At 48.8% G+C, this 14,751-nt stretch overlaps 1 protein-coding gene and 1 long non-coding RNA gene across 2 annotated transcripts; both read left to right on the top strand.

The window, feature by feature from the left end:
• The first annotated feature begins 803 nt into the window (after positions 1 to 803).
• Positions 804 to 6,590, top strand: LOC132571446 (uncharacterized). Its single transcript, XR_009555390.1, has 3 exons — positions 804 to 939; positions 5,427 to 5,522; positions 6,447 to 6,590. It is a non-coding gene; the product is annotated as an uncharacterized LOC132571446 (long non-coding RNA).
• A 1,349-nt stretch (positions 6,591 to 7,939) lies between these two features.
• On the top strand, positions 7,940 to 13,448 carry LOC132571952 (killer cell lectin-like receptor subfamily F member 1). Its single transcript, XM_060238745.1, has 4 exons — positions 7,940 to 7,997; positions 9,711 to 9,865; positions 11,479 to 11,591; positions 13,301 to 13,448. Exons 1-4 carry the CDS (start codon positions 7,940 to 7,942, stop codon positions 13,422 to 13,424), a joined length of 450 nt encoding a protein of 149 aa, XP_060094728.1. The 3' UTR covers positions 13,425 to 13,448.
• The last annotated feature ends 1,303 nt before the right edge of the window (positions 13,449 to 14,751 follow it).

Genomic DNA, 14,751 nt, shown 5'->3' with positions numbered 1-14,751 from the left:
AAGGCTGGACCTGCGTTTCAGGGTTTTAAAAAACTAGCAGCTTTCAGATTTTACAGCCAAATTCCTTTACTGACTCTTTTCAGCCTTAACTCCATAATGTATATCTCTGGTACCAGGATCCTACCCACATCAGCATGTCAGTGACTGAATGCATCCCTGCTATTGCTGATTTCTTTTTCCATAAAGAAAAAAAAATCACAAAAATACTTGTGAGCCATAAAGGACTTTGACTGGAGTTAAATGGACTGCCCCATGATGGCATCAACTCTGCTCTGCAGGCTGTCTGCTCTGCACCCCACACATTTAGAAAGTCTGGGCTCTCAGACTTATGCTTCACCACCTGTGTCCTTACCAGAGGGAACAGTAGGGTTGCCAGCTCTGAGTTTTGGGGCATGGAGCCTGAGAAGGGAGGGATTGGGGAGGGAGAGGTATAATGCCATACAGTCCAGTCACTAAAGTGACCATTTTCTCCAGGGGTACTGATTTCCATCACCTGGACATCAGTTGTAATCCCAGGAGATTTCCTGCCACCACCTGGAGGCTGGCAACCCTCAGAAAGAGGCAATTGAACTGCCACAGCTGCAGCACTGTGTAGGTGACTGCCAGCTGTGGTATTTGTTTCTCCAAGTAGATCTGAAGTCCTTAATGTAATAGAAACTGTTTAAAGAAAGAGAGAGAGAGACTTTTGGCAGCCTTCTGTAGATAATAGAGAAGCCAAGGTGTTATGAGGTGGTCAGTGGTTCAGAGCCCCCATTTCCTGTGTGACTCTCTTCCTTGGCACTGAGAGCTTCTGCTTCTCACACAGAGCTGAGTTGGATGATATAGAAAAGGGCTCTGCCACCAACCAAAGAACATCTTGCTAGATGGAAGATGCTTGTTACAGAAACTTTTGGCCAAGGAAAGAGCAACGACAACACAACCCAATGTTTCAGTGGCAAGGTAAGGAAAGGGCTTCTATACCTGAACTGGGTTTCTGGGTTGGGGTAAGCATCTGGAATGACCATAGGGTTGTTCTAACACAACAATCAACTCTGTCGCTTTCAAAATGTGGTGTTTTGCCTTCAATGTGTTCATATTCCTGTTCATCCTGTCTGCATATGTTTTCCAGAGATGTACCCATATTAAAAAGCTGCAGCCAAAATCACAAGAGTCTTGACACTTTAAAGACTGAGACTGATGCATGTATTAAGGCATAAATGATTGTGAACTAGAACCCAGTTGGTCAGATACTGTGTCAAATATGGGATTTTTATTTATTGGTTTATTTATTTAAAACATTTATTAGCTGCCTTTCTTTCACACAGAGTGCAAGGCAGCTTACAATATGAAATTACAATAAAATCCATAAAATAGAGTACATAAAAATACAGTAAAACATTTAAAATCACAGTTTAGGACCACTTTAATCAAATGCAGTCCTAAATAAAACTATCTTCATCTGTCTCCTGAAGATTGACAATGATGGGGTCAGGCTCATCTTCCTAGGGAGCTTGTTCCATAATCATGGGGCTATTACTGAAAAGGTCCCTTCCTGTATCCCCATCAAATGAGCATTTTTATTGAGGGAACAGGAGGGCCTCTTTCTGTGATCTTAATTCCCAGGCAAGAACATATGATGACCTTAACAGGAAACCTGGGCTAAAACCAATAAAATGAATTTTAACAGGGATAAAGTTCTGCATTTAGGTTAGGCTTCACAACCCTCCCGCCCTGGCGGGGGACCCCAGGATTTCCAGCCTCTTCCCCCGCTCCCCAAAAAAACGGAAGCAGGGGAGGTGGGGGGGAAACGGCGCCAAGGAGCATGGCAAGCCGCCCCATCCCGGAGCAGGCCACGTCGCTGCCGCCCCCTCCCCACCCGCTGCAGATGCTCCTCCGAGATGGGCCCAGCCTGAGCCCATCTCTGAGGAGCAGCCACGGTAGGGTGGCCAGACGGTCCCGGTCACCCGGGAAAGTCCTGGTTCTGGCCCCCAATTCCCGGCTCCCGGGCTGGCTATACCGGGACCATTAGAGGTCCCAGTTTAGCCAGCCAGAGAGCCGGTGGGCCGCGCGCGCGGGCTGGGAAGGCGGCGAGGGAGGGAGCATCCCCGCGCGTGCACAGGGTGATTGTGGCGGGCTCTGCGCAAGCGCGGGGACGCTCCCTCCCTCACTCGCCGCCTTCCCCGCCCGCGCGCGGAGCCCGGCAGCGGTAGCGGAGGCCGGGGAGGCGGCGGAGAGGCCGGCGCTGGTCGCTGGAGGGCCTCCAGCGACCAGCGCCAGCCTCTCCAGCACCTCCCCGGCCTCCGCCACCGCCGCCGGGCCCCGTGCGCGGGCCTTACACTGCAGGAGGAGGCCGCGGAGGCGGCGGAGAGGCCGGCGCTGGTCGCTGGAAGGCCTCCAGTGACCAGTGCCGGCCTCTCCGCTGCCTCCCCGGCCTCCGCCACCACTGCCGGGCCCCGTGCGCAGGCCCTACACTGCAGGAGGAGGCCGGGGAGGCGGCGGAGAGGCCGGCGCTGGTCGCTGGAGGCCATCCAGCGTCCAGCGCCGGCCTCTCCGCCGCCTCCCCGGCCACCGCCGCCGGGCCCCATGCGCGGGCCTCCACTGCAGGCGGAGGCCGGGGAAGCGGCGAAGAGGCCGGCGCTGGTCGCTGGAGGGCCTCCAGCGACCAGCACCGGCCTCTCCGCCGCCTCCCCGGCCTCTGCCACCACCGCCGGGCCCCGTGCGCGGGCCCTACACTGCAGGAGGAGGCTGGGGAGGCGGCGGAGAGGCCGGCGCTGGTCGCTGGAGGCCCTCCAGCGACCAGCGCCGGCCTCTCCGCCGCCTCCCCAGCCTCCGCCACCGCCGCCGGGCCCCATGCGCGGGCCCTATACTGCAGGAGGAGGCCGGGGAGGCGGCGGAGTGGCCGGCGCTGGTCGCTGGAGGCCCTCCAGCGACCAGCCCCGGCCTCTCCACCACCTCCCCGGCCTCCACCACCGCCGCCGCCGGGCCCCGCGCGTGGGCCTCCACCCGCCCTGGAAGCAGGTAAGCAGGGCAGGGAGGGAGGGGGCCGAAAGCGGGGGGGGCGGCTGGCGGGAGGGGGCGGCCTTCCTTCCTTCCCTCCCTCCCTCCCTCTTTCCTTCCTTTCTTCCTTCCTTCCCTTCTTTCCTTCCCTCCCTCCTTCCTTCCTTTCTTCCTTCCCTCCCTCCCTCCTCCCTTCCTTCCTTCCCTCCCTCCTCCCTTCCTTCCCCCCCTCCCTCCTTCCTTCCCTCCTTCCTTCCCTCCCTCCCTCCTTCCTTCCTTTCTTCCTTCCCTCCCTCCTCCCTTCCTTTCCTCCCTCCCTCCTTCCTCCCTCCCTCCCTCCTTCCTTTCTTCCTTCCCTCCCTCCCTCCTCCCTTCCTTTCCTTCCTCCCTCCCTCCTCCCTCCCTCCCTCCCTCCTTCCTTCCATCCTTCCTTCCCTCCCTCCCTCTGGCCACCCCTGGAGTAGACAATACTGACTTTGGTGGACCCAAGCACTGATTCAGTGTAAGGGAGCTTTGTGTTTGTGACAGGAGTAAACAATACTGACTTTGGTGGACCCAAGCACTGATTCAGTGTAAGGGAGCTTTGTGTTTGTGTCTTCTGGTGCAATTTTGTTCTCAAATCCTGTATTTACTTCATCAGTATATGGGATAAGGCACTTTCTCAACTGTGCTGCATAATGCAGCCTATTTATTTTGTCCTGTTTGCTCTGTTGGCTCTATCTGCGCCACCTTCATCACTTTCGGGGTGTGGATCCCCCAGTGGGGTGGTCTCCCGACTCCCTCTGCCGGCTGTTTCTGATAGCCCTGCGCCCCCTCTTTCATTTGATATGTGTCCCGTGCGGGTGCCACCCTCCCGCCGGGAGATGCCGCAAAATGAGCCCCCTTGAGGATTATGGCAGCAGGGCTCGGGGGAAGCGAGCTAGACTGCTGTTCTTTTGAGGGGTTATAGAGTGTTTCGAGCCCGTCCCTGTGGCATCGGTCCCATCGTTGTGGGACCCAGGGGGCCGGCGCAGCGGCCCGCTGAAGCAGCCTGTCGGTCACTTCCGGGTTCCTGTCCTGCATCTCGACCTGTGTTATTAGTGACAGGCTGCTTCGGCGTGCCGCTGCGCTGGCCCCCTGGGTCCCACAACGATGGGACCGATGCCACAGGGACGGGCTCGAAACACTCTATAACCCCTCAAAAGAACAGCAGTCTAGCTCGCTTCCCCCGAGCCCTGCCGCCATAAGCCTCAAGGGGGCTCATTTTGCGGCATCTCCTGGCGGGAGGGTGGCACCCGCACGGGACACATATCAAATGAAAGAGGGGAGGCCGATCTAATGGGTAGATGCCTTTTTCCTCACCCCAAAACCTGGCAGAACAGCTCTGTTTTACAGGCCCTACAAAAGGCTAGCAAGCCAGGTAGGGCCCAGATCTCCATAGGAAGCAGATTCCACCAGGTTGGGGCCAGGACGGAGAAGGACCTGGCCCTGGTAGAGGCAAGCCAGGCATCTCTTGGGCCATGGAGAAAGTTTTCCTTCCAGTCGTTTCGTTCTTGGCTGCTGTGCATTGAGTGAGTAGCCAAGTAGCAGCCAAGTAGCAGCATTGAGTAGCAGCCAAGAAGGTCAGAACGCCTGCTCCGGCTGCAACGCCACTGAGGATGTTCTCCGCAGCTGAGAACGAAACGTCTGGAAGGAAAACTTTCTCCAGTAGAGCACGGCACTTGAGCCCGAAAGATTCTACAAACCCTAATGATGATGCCAGCCATGAAAACCTGAAATCTTAGTTGTTTTTGGAATTCAGTTTGCAGGTGTCCCACCTTGCAGGGCTGACTTCTTGATTAATACCCAGTAGGGCTACTCAGAAAAGATTGGTTGGTTCTATAACCAAAAAACAGTGGGGAGCAGTGGGAAGGTGATTGGAAATTCTTGTGTACTAAAAAGGGTAAAAAAAATATGAGCCATTTTTATTTCCACACCAGCCACTAGCAACCTGTTCTCACTAAAGCCAAACTATGGCAAAATTCAGAAGGAAACAACAAAATGCCAGTGTAAGAAAGCCCACATAACTGAAACTATAGAACTTTACTGATAATTTGACAAGTTGACTAATAACCCTTAAAGTTTCCACAGCTTGTTGCCAATCCTATATTAGGAAATGGCGCATGTAAGATTTCAGAGTAAGTCATACATGTACCTAGGAGCTCACTGTGCAGTTGTTTCTGTGTGGTGGCATAAATCTGTTATGCCATTGCATCAGGGATGTTACATGACAATGTCACTGTTTGGGGGTGGGGTTTCCCCACCAGCCAGCTGGCTGGTGGCAGGCCAAAAACCCCAAAAGTGGGGGAACCCCTGCTTAGACTTGGGGACTGGCAACCCTACTACTGCCGTACTGCAATCTATATACTAGATAGTACAGTCTATGCTGTACTAGAGGCTGAAGTTCTCCCCAATGGTTGGCTCTGTTGTAGGTCTTCTACCAAGACGTCCCCACTGGCATCGGCTTGCTGTTGAGATTGGATGTGCTGCAATCCTAATAGCTGCTGTGATAGCACTGGGACTTTTTGGTGAGTTGTTCAAGGCTAGTGTTACTGAAGTGAATGTGTAATGTTCATAATGACAAATATTGGACAGTTGTCTCATCATGACAACCAAAGGAAGGATTTGGGGACCAGGTCTAATTTCAGAGGCTCAGAAAATAATGTTATGTGATTTTTTGCCACTATCTCACAAGTGAGCTAATTAATTTTTAAAACATGGTTTACAGTAAAAGGTAGATGAATAACAAACTGAGGGCAATGGTAGTTGAGCCATAATCTTTAGAAAGAAGTAGCAGTTCATGCTATAATCTTACACTGTTTTTAATAGTACCTTTAATGTTTATCTCCGCCTAAAATCCCTATCACGGGAATTTTTGATCAGATGCTAAAATTCTCTGTGATATGTCCCTAGCTCTGACCCCATAAAACTACCTCCCAGATTTTAGGAAGCAAGAAGAAGGAATTGCTGATAGATCAGTTTAAGTCTATAGTGTGGATATATTGAAATGAATAATTATGGCTGAATGCTGTCCTGTGAAGCAACCACTTCATTTTCACCATGACTCTGTCCCCAATCCCGGCTCAATAACCAATTATAGACATGTAATGAGAAGTGAAACTTTATGGAAAAGGAGCTTGGTTTCCTCTTCGCTCCCTAATTTTGGTCATTTTCCTCATTCCCATTCAAATTAGTGGAGTTGTGAAATGGATGTGATCAGAAAGGAAGCCTCCAATATATAGTCATAAGATAAACTGAGAGGGGGCAAAAAGAGAAGAAAAACTGGAATGATTGGGCATAGCTAAAAAAAAAAAGAGAAGCGTTGCATGTTTTGTTTTGTAAGTCCCACCCAACTTGTAGCAACACTGGTTATTCACACAGGGCCAGGTTTCAGCCATCTTTAAACATATGTAAATTCCCAGTTTATGTTAATGGAAAAATGCTGTTGGAAGCTTTGCAGATCAAGCAAGCCCTGCATGCTCAAAAGAAGGCCTGTGCCTCCCAAGGACCCAAAAATGGAACTCAACAGGAGACCGTCTTGGAGAATCCTCCCTCTGAGAACTGCCAGCCTTTGAGACAGTTGCTGTGTAAGCTACATGACAATGGCTCAGCAGGTAACTCATAATTTTGCTGCTCTTCTGGTGCTGGTCTGTCATGGCTACTTAGGAATCCAGCCAAGTCACTAAATGAGGGTTGCCAGTCTTCAGGTGGGGCCTGGAGATCTCCCACTTTTACAACTGATCTCCAGCTGGCAGAGGTCAGCTCCCCTGGAGAAAATAAGGAAGGAAAAACAGTGGCAGCACAGTATAGATAAGCAGCCAAAAACAACCCAAAACATCACGTGATCGTCGTCAATTGAGAATTTGGAAATGGGCGCGTATGAGAGATAGTCAGAATGCTGTTATAAGGTTATTTGATCGGCTTATGAAAAAACGGTAATCAGTGAAATGTGATAAAAACCTGGCGATCACGTGAAGGTGAATTTTTACTTTGAAGCCAATATCTGAGGTTGGATTCTGCACTGCACGATGAATTTGGAGTAATACACTCATTGAAGATTGAAAAAATTCCTTCAGTCACCCAGCGGAATGGACATATTATTAGTGGGACTTTTCTTTTTACCATTTTAATACTGTTGTAAAAACTTGTTGATGCTTGTGCATTTATAGAATGAAATATTTTTCCTAGTTTCATTAAATGTTTGATTTTTCAGGCACAGTTGTTTTTGGTGGCTTGTCCCATTTTGGCTGCTTTGAAGGGTAGATTCTATGACATTGTACCATGCTGAGGCCCCTCCCCTCCCCTCCCCTTCCCAAACCCCATCCTCTCCTGGCTCCACCCCCAAGGCTCCAGGTATTTTCCAACACAGACCTACCCGAAGGAGTCTCAGAGCACCTTACAATCTCCTTTCCCTTTGCCTCTCAACAGACACTCTGTGAGGCAACCCTACCCTAAATATGGTAATGGTCACGTTAAAATGACATTTCAGAAATGTGTGGATACAGTGCTGGCTCTAGGGCACATGGCGCCCCAGGCAGGCTTCCTGCCTGCCACCTCCCACCGCCCCCGCCCCCTCCCTCCCTCTGCAGCGCTGGCAACGCAGAGCCATGCTCCATCACCGCTCCCCCTCCCCCATCATCAGAGTGCGCCACACTGAGGCTGGGCCCTACTGGCTTCGATGCAGCCGGCATCTAATCCTTCTTTGAAGAGCGCACTGGAGGGAAGAGGCTTCTCCCACCTCTTTCCTGGATCCAGAAGTGAGGGGGAGCGAAGCGTCCTCCAGCACACACTTCAAAGAAGGATCATATGCCAGCTGCATCAAAGTTCGTAGGGCCCAGCCTCAGCATGCTACTCTGATCGCGCGGGGGGTGGGCAGAGCTCAAGGGAGGAGGCTGCTGATGGCGGCAGCAGGGATGGGAAGAGGCAGGCAAACTAGGCATTTGTCATGGGCACCCGGAAGGGGGAGAGCCCAATTCGGCGCAACCACCTGGTTTACCTAGTGGGTGAGCCGGCCCTGTATGGATATAGTCCCACAATGCTAAGCATTTTTAAAGTTCCATTGATTCTCAACCAAAATGGTTTAAATATGCTTCATTTTACTCTAACATGGGAACTAGAAGTGTTAGATTTTGGTTGGATCATAGGCCAAGTCTTGTTTGCCTTCTGATTTCTGAAGAAGAGAAGAAATTGGATTTATACCCTGCTCTTCACTACCCGAAGGAGTCTCAGAGCACCTTACAATCTCCTTTCCCTTTGCCTCCCAACAGACACTCTGTGAGGCAGCTGGAGCTGAGAGCTCTGACCATGAAATAGCTCCTGCAGGAGGCATGGCCAATCACCCAGTGTCAGGAAATATAGTTACACACAGGAATTCATTTGCATATTAGCCCACACCCCCTGGTGTCACCATTGTTTCACACAAGGCTATTATTATTATTATTATTATTATTATTATTATTATTATCTGTTTGTTTATATTCTGCCCATTCCCCCATTTGGGGACTCCGAGCGGAGTATATCTGTAGAATAAGCCCAACAGGAACTCATTTGCATTTTTGGCCACACACCCTGATGCCAAGCCAACCAGAACTGTGTTCCTGTGCATTCCTGCTCAAAAAAAGCCCTGGTTACACATAACTCTAATAGCAACTCTTCAACATTTCAGGCAGAAGCTCTGCTTAACAGAATGCCTTTTAAAATGAACATATTGTTTATAACTATTTTCTTGCTTACATGCAGCTTACTATCAGTCACACTATGGAGATCCTCATGTTGTGTTGACAGCTGATATTGAAGTCATGTTCTGTTTTGAATCTGCACAGCCAATCAGAAGCCCTGCTGATAAAAGCCCCACTTGGCCCTGCCCACTTTCTCAAAACGCTTGGTGGATGTCAGAAAAGGTGTCAGGGGCACCAAGAGACCTCTGGGTACCACATTGGAGCCCCCTGCTCTAACCCACTACACCTCACTGGCTGTCAGTTTTTACAAAATCTAGTCCGCTTGCTTTCACGCTATTCCTGATCCTCAGGTTTTTGTCTGGGCATTTACCAATAAAGTACTGATCAATGCTGGCTAATTTTGAGTTTGTGAGAGCCCAGAAAGCTACCCACTCACTATATAAGTTTGTTTAGAAATTAAGAAAAAGTTCCACTTAAAAAAGCATTTAGTTGTAAGCCTGCATCCTGGTTATATTTTATTTTTGCATTTGTCAAGCACTTAGAATTTGAGGCATATTATTGTTATTATTACAAAGACAGCTAAATCAAAGAGAGCCAGTTTGCTGTAGTGGTTAAGTGCGTGGGCTCTTATCTAGGAGAACCGGATTTGATTCCCCACTCCTCTACTTGCACCTGCTAGAATGGCCTTGGGTCAGCCATAGCTCTGGCAGAGGTTGTCCTTGAAAGGGCAGCTGCTGTAAGAGCTCTCAGCCCCACCCACCTCACAGGGTGTCTGTTGTGTGAGGAGAAAGATAAAGGAGATTGTGAGCCACTCTGAGATTCAGAGTGGAGGGCGGGATATAAATCCAATATCTTCATCATCTTCTTTTTTTTTCGTCTTCTTCAAAGAAAGCCTTCAAAGAAAGCCTTCAATGAGCTGGTTTATGAGTAGTTATAGTTAACAAATGGCCAGCTAAAAGGACAGAAAAAGCTGCAGCACAGAGAACTGATCCTGGAGACCAACTACATTCTTATACAGGCTGTTTGTTTTTCTTTTAGAGAATTCCCAGTGCAGACTTTGCCAAGAAAACTGGCTCCTTCATGAGGATAAATGCTACTGGACCTCCAAAGAAAAACAAAACTGGAACCAGAGTCGGCAGGACTGCACAGAAAGACACTCTCAAATTGTGGTGATAGAGGGACAAAAGGAACTGGTAAATACAAACCAACTTCTTCATCCTCAGGGCGGCCAGCTCTGGGATTGAGAAATACCTGGAGATTGGGGGGCGGGGGTGGAACCTTAGGTGGGCGGGGAAGGACCTCTGCAGGGTATAATTCAATAAGAGTCCACTCTTCAGAGCTGCCATTTTCCCCCAGGTGAACTGATCTCTGTCACCTGGGGATCAGCTGTAATTCCAGGAGATCTCCAGCCATCCTCAAGGGCGGAAAAATGTGTATCGTGAAAATCTGAATTTAGAGACCTTAACAAATTATTCAGATTACATTGGAGCAGTTTTGCAACTTTTACCCTTTTGTATTATTGTATAGAACGAAGTTTTAATTCAGTGGTATCTTTAAGACCAACAAAGTTCTATTCAAGGTTATAAGCTTTTGTATGCAAGCACTTATACCTTGATTAAAACTTTGCTGGTCTTAAAGGTATCCGTGAATTCAAACTTTGTTCTATGGGTTCAGATCAACCTGGTATTATTATATAGCTTATTATATAGTCACTACAGACTCCCAGATATAAATCTGTATAGGCGAACTTCCACCTACTGTCTATGTCCTTTTTTCTTTAAGCTAAATTGTGTCTGAGAGCAGCAGGGTGTCTTTGGTGGCATTTCCTGGGAAGACAGTACATTCCCAACCACAACCACTCCCAAGTGTGGTGCCTCCACACTGTTGCTCTGCTGCTCAGCTGCATCCACCGTATCTTGGTAGTCATCCCTCTAAACAGAAACTACTCCACAGCTCACTTTAGGGAATGGGTCCCCAACCTTTTCAAGTGTCCAGACACCTTTGTAATTCTGCAAGGGGGCTAGGGGTATCATTGCCCACTTATAATAGCAGGCCTCTTGCCCTTGCTCCTCAAAGTGGCGAGAGAAAAGGCCCAGGCTAAAATGAGGTAAAAAAACAGGTGTTGTCATACCTGCCCCAAAGCCTAGATGTGATGCCAGTGCCATTGGTGATGCTCTGACCATCTCAGAAAACTCCATAGTAAGCCAAAGGAATTGGGTTGCCAGGTCTCCTACTGCTTTCCCCGCCCCCTGCTGCCAGCTGCCACTTGGTAGGTCAGCAGGAGAAAACAAAAATAAAAATCACAAACATGTTGGTAGCATGATGTTATTTCCTGGATAAAGCAGGAAGTGATATCACTCTGCTCTAAGATTCAGCAGAAGCTCTGTGCTAATGCCACAGAATTTCCACTGAGTCTTAGAGCAGCATAACATCATTTTCAGGCTCATTCTAGAAATGACATCATGCGTTGATGCAATGGCACCCTTCCACCATAGTGGGGTGGAAGGGCTACTGCTTAGAAGGATGGACATGCTGAGGCTCATACAAAGCATAGCAGAAGCATGCCGAATACAGAGCCACATATATTGTCTCCCTGATCTATTTTTGTACTCAGTGCAGGATTGCATCTGCTATCAGGAGCATCTCCATTAAGGAGCAGTAACTTAGCTGGCATCCACAGGACTTCAAAACCAGCTGACTTGGGGAATGTGCTGTGGGTAGAAAGGCAATGAAATATTTTAAAATGAAATATTCTATTTTAAAATGAAATATTCTAAAATCTGCACACCTCTTGTGTTACTGACAGGACTTCATACAGAGTATTACCAATGGAGCACAGTTACTGTGGATTGGACTAACCACCACTTCCCCAGCAGGAAAATGGACCTGGATAGATGGTTCCTCATTAAATAGCACACTGTGAGTATTTCTTACTGTTCACAGGCATTTAGGTTAGAAATACCTTAGGGTCTTCCCACCGCTGCATATGTATGCTGTGAAACGGTAGCAAGGAAACTTCTTGCATATTACAGAGTATGGCAGGCATACGTGCATTCTGCATATGGGAACACTTCAAGAGAGTAATGTTTGCAATGGCCCTCATTTCAAAAACACTGTTCTTATATGGCAGCTTAGCTGTGAGATTTACAAACCACATTGTTGTAATTATTCAGCTGTCAATGTACACAGAACTTTGCAGAGTACAAGACCATTGTACTCTGCCTTGAGGAACTTAGCCTAAAATTATCCAAGGCAGGTAATTTCCATATGGTTCTTTTGTCCATGGGCTTCCCAACTGGAACGGTGCTTTTCAGGGCATCCATACCATGTCCTCCTCCAATGGACCACTTCCCAGATTTCCCCTTGCTTCTTTATGATCTTTCCAGAAAGACTGCAATCCAATCAGGTTATCACAAAGTCTGATTGGAAATCAGAGCTTTTTTTGTAGCAGGAACTCCTTTGCATATTAGGCCCCACAGCCCTGATGTTGTCAGCCCTCCAAAAGCTTATAGTACGCCCCGTAAGAAGAGCCCTGTAAGCTCTTGGAGGATTGGCTACATCAGGGGGGTGTAGCCTGATATGCAAAGGAGTTCCTGCTACAAATAGAGCCCTGGAAAAGTATGCATTGTTTTTAACCTTCTGCCCACATCAGAGCCATTTTACTGCCATCATCCCCTTGAAGCCACTATTTTACCCTGCTGTAATGTTGGCAGGCTTTTTGCCAGCTTCTTTTTTTAAGACACTAGTTTGCTATAGCAATTCCACCCTCCAGTCATGTCAGAGCTGACTTATGCTGACCCCATATGGTTTTCAAGGCAAGAGACATTCAGAGGGGGGTTGCCATTGCCTACCTCTGTGTAATGACCCTGGTATTCCTTGGAGGGCTCCCTTCCAAATACTAGCCAGAACTGGCCTTGCTTAGTTTCCAAGATCTGATAAGACTGGGCTAGCCTGGGCATTCCAGGTCAGGGCTACAGAAATATAGCCTGTAACAAAATAACTACAAACTTTTTAAAGCCAGTCCAAACCACTCTGTTGGCACTTCATGAGAGAAGGGCGCCTGTGAGAGGGCAGAGGAACCTTCATAGGAATGTGGGCCACGTGGGCAGTCTTTTGCTGCTGTGAATGCCGGTGGAGCTGCCAAGAATGCCCCTCCCTGTTCACAGAGTCTCTGGCCATGCCCAAGATCTATGCCTGAGACAGGAAACATGAAGAGAAAGCAAAAATATTGCTTAGATTTTACCAGCAGTGTGGGCGTTTCTATACTTTGGTGGTGGAAAGTGCTGTCAAGTTGCTCCAACTTATGGTTACCCTGTAGGGTTTCCAAGGTGAGATGTTCAGAGGTGGTTTACAGAATCATAGTCACAGAATTGGAAGGGGCCATGCAGGCTGTCTAGTCCAACCCCTCCTGCTTAATGTAAGATCAGCCTAGATTTGTCATTGCCTGCCTCTGCATAGGGATTCTGGACTTCCTTGGTGGTTTCCCCTCCAAATACTGACAAGGGCCAGGGCTTAACTTCCAAGATCTGGCTAGCCTGATCCATCTGTGTCTATACACTTAAGTCCTGTTAAAGTGGTGTGGCTACTTTATGGCAAATATGCGGTTGACTTTTGCCTTCATTCTGCAGGTTGCAAGTGACGGGTACCATTCAAGCAAAAAGCTGTGGGATGCTGAAAGGAAACAGAGTGGTTTCTGAAGCTTGTAGCGCTGTCACCAAATGGATCTGTGAGACGGAAGCACTTCTGGTGTAAATAGTACAGAAATAAGCTGTGAGGGAAAAAAATCAAGACTGGTCTCGAGAAGTGGGGGAAAGCACTACCCTGCCTAGGGTTCCCAGCCTCCTGATGGGGGTGGGGTTTCTCCCAATTTCGGTGCCTCCAACCCACCACCACACAACTGGCTGGCAAGGGTGCCCAAGAAAAGCACCGGCATGCTGCAATGTGCCTGGCATGATGATGTCACCCAGAAGTGATGTTAGCGTGCTGGGCACATTGTGTATGTGGGGGGGGGGGGACGGGATACTCTAGCACTCGGGGGGGAAACTCAACCATAGTTTTTTCCAAAGTGCTAGAGCATCCCCCTGTGACATGCCTGGCGTGATGACACCTCTGGATGACATCATCATTTCATGCGCTCAAGGAAGATCCCCTGCCAGCTGCCAGGTAAGACCTGGAACCCTAACCCTGCCATGGTTATGCACTCTGGTTAGAGCTATGGAGGGCTAAGGTAAAGGAAAGATCACAACTCATATTTCTTTCTGCCTGTGAAAAATGCTGTGTTCGTGAATGAATGTTGTGGGAGTGGGAAAGGCTACAAATGGAATGATGGAGGCAAAGATATTGTAAACATTCTTTCCTCCTTGGGGCTTAGGTCTAAGTTAGAAGGAAGGGAGAAAACTTCAGAGGGAGAAACTATAGAGCCAGAGAGATAGATAGGCCAGGGCCTGTACATCCTTCCCTTCTGTTGCTCTGCTGCTATTACTTTGATGCGTAAATTACTCTGAATGTCTGTAAAGGACTGCAAGCTGATGGTGACCTCATAAAATTTTCAAGGCAAGAGATTACAGAAGTGGTTTGCCATTGCCTTCCTCTGCATAGCAAATCTGGAATTCTGTAGTGGTCTCCCATCCAAATACTGACCTGAATAGCCCAGGCAAACCAATTCTGGCAAGTACTTGAATGGGAGACCTCCTTAGAATACCAGCAGTCAGGAGGACAGGGGCAAGCTCTGTTCAGCCACCTCTCTGAACATCCTACAGGCCCCCAGTAGGGGTCAGTCACCAGAGGTCACCATGAGTTCCAGGTGTGTGTGTGCACGCATGCACACACACACAGGTAAAAATACAAAATTCTAACCAGGGCTGGCTGACCCTACTTAGCTTCCAAAATCTGATGAGATCAGGCTAGTCTAGGCCACCCAGGTCAGGACATAAATGGCAACTCCCAGGAAATCTTCCTTCTTGTGGGCTAACAGCTTCGCTATCTTGCTACCAGGAGATCAGGACATGCTTCCTGCATCTCCATCCATCCTAGTACATTAAATTGTTACATCCTGATTGAGCTTAAGACCTTTGGTCAT

The sequence above is a fragment of the Heteronotia binoei genome, chromosome 5 (genome assembly GCF_032191835.1).
Source record: "Heteronotia binoei isolate CCM8104 ecotype False Entrance Well chromosome 5, APGP_CSIRO_Hbin_v1, whole genome shotgun sequence".
NCBI lineage: Eukaryota > Metazoa > Chordata > Lepidosauria > Squamata > Gekkonidae > Heteronotia > Heteronotia binoei.
Note: the sequence above shows the minus strand (reverse complement) of the source record. Positions and strands in the feature narration are given on the sequence as shown.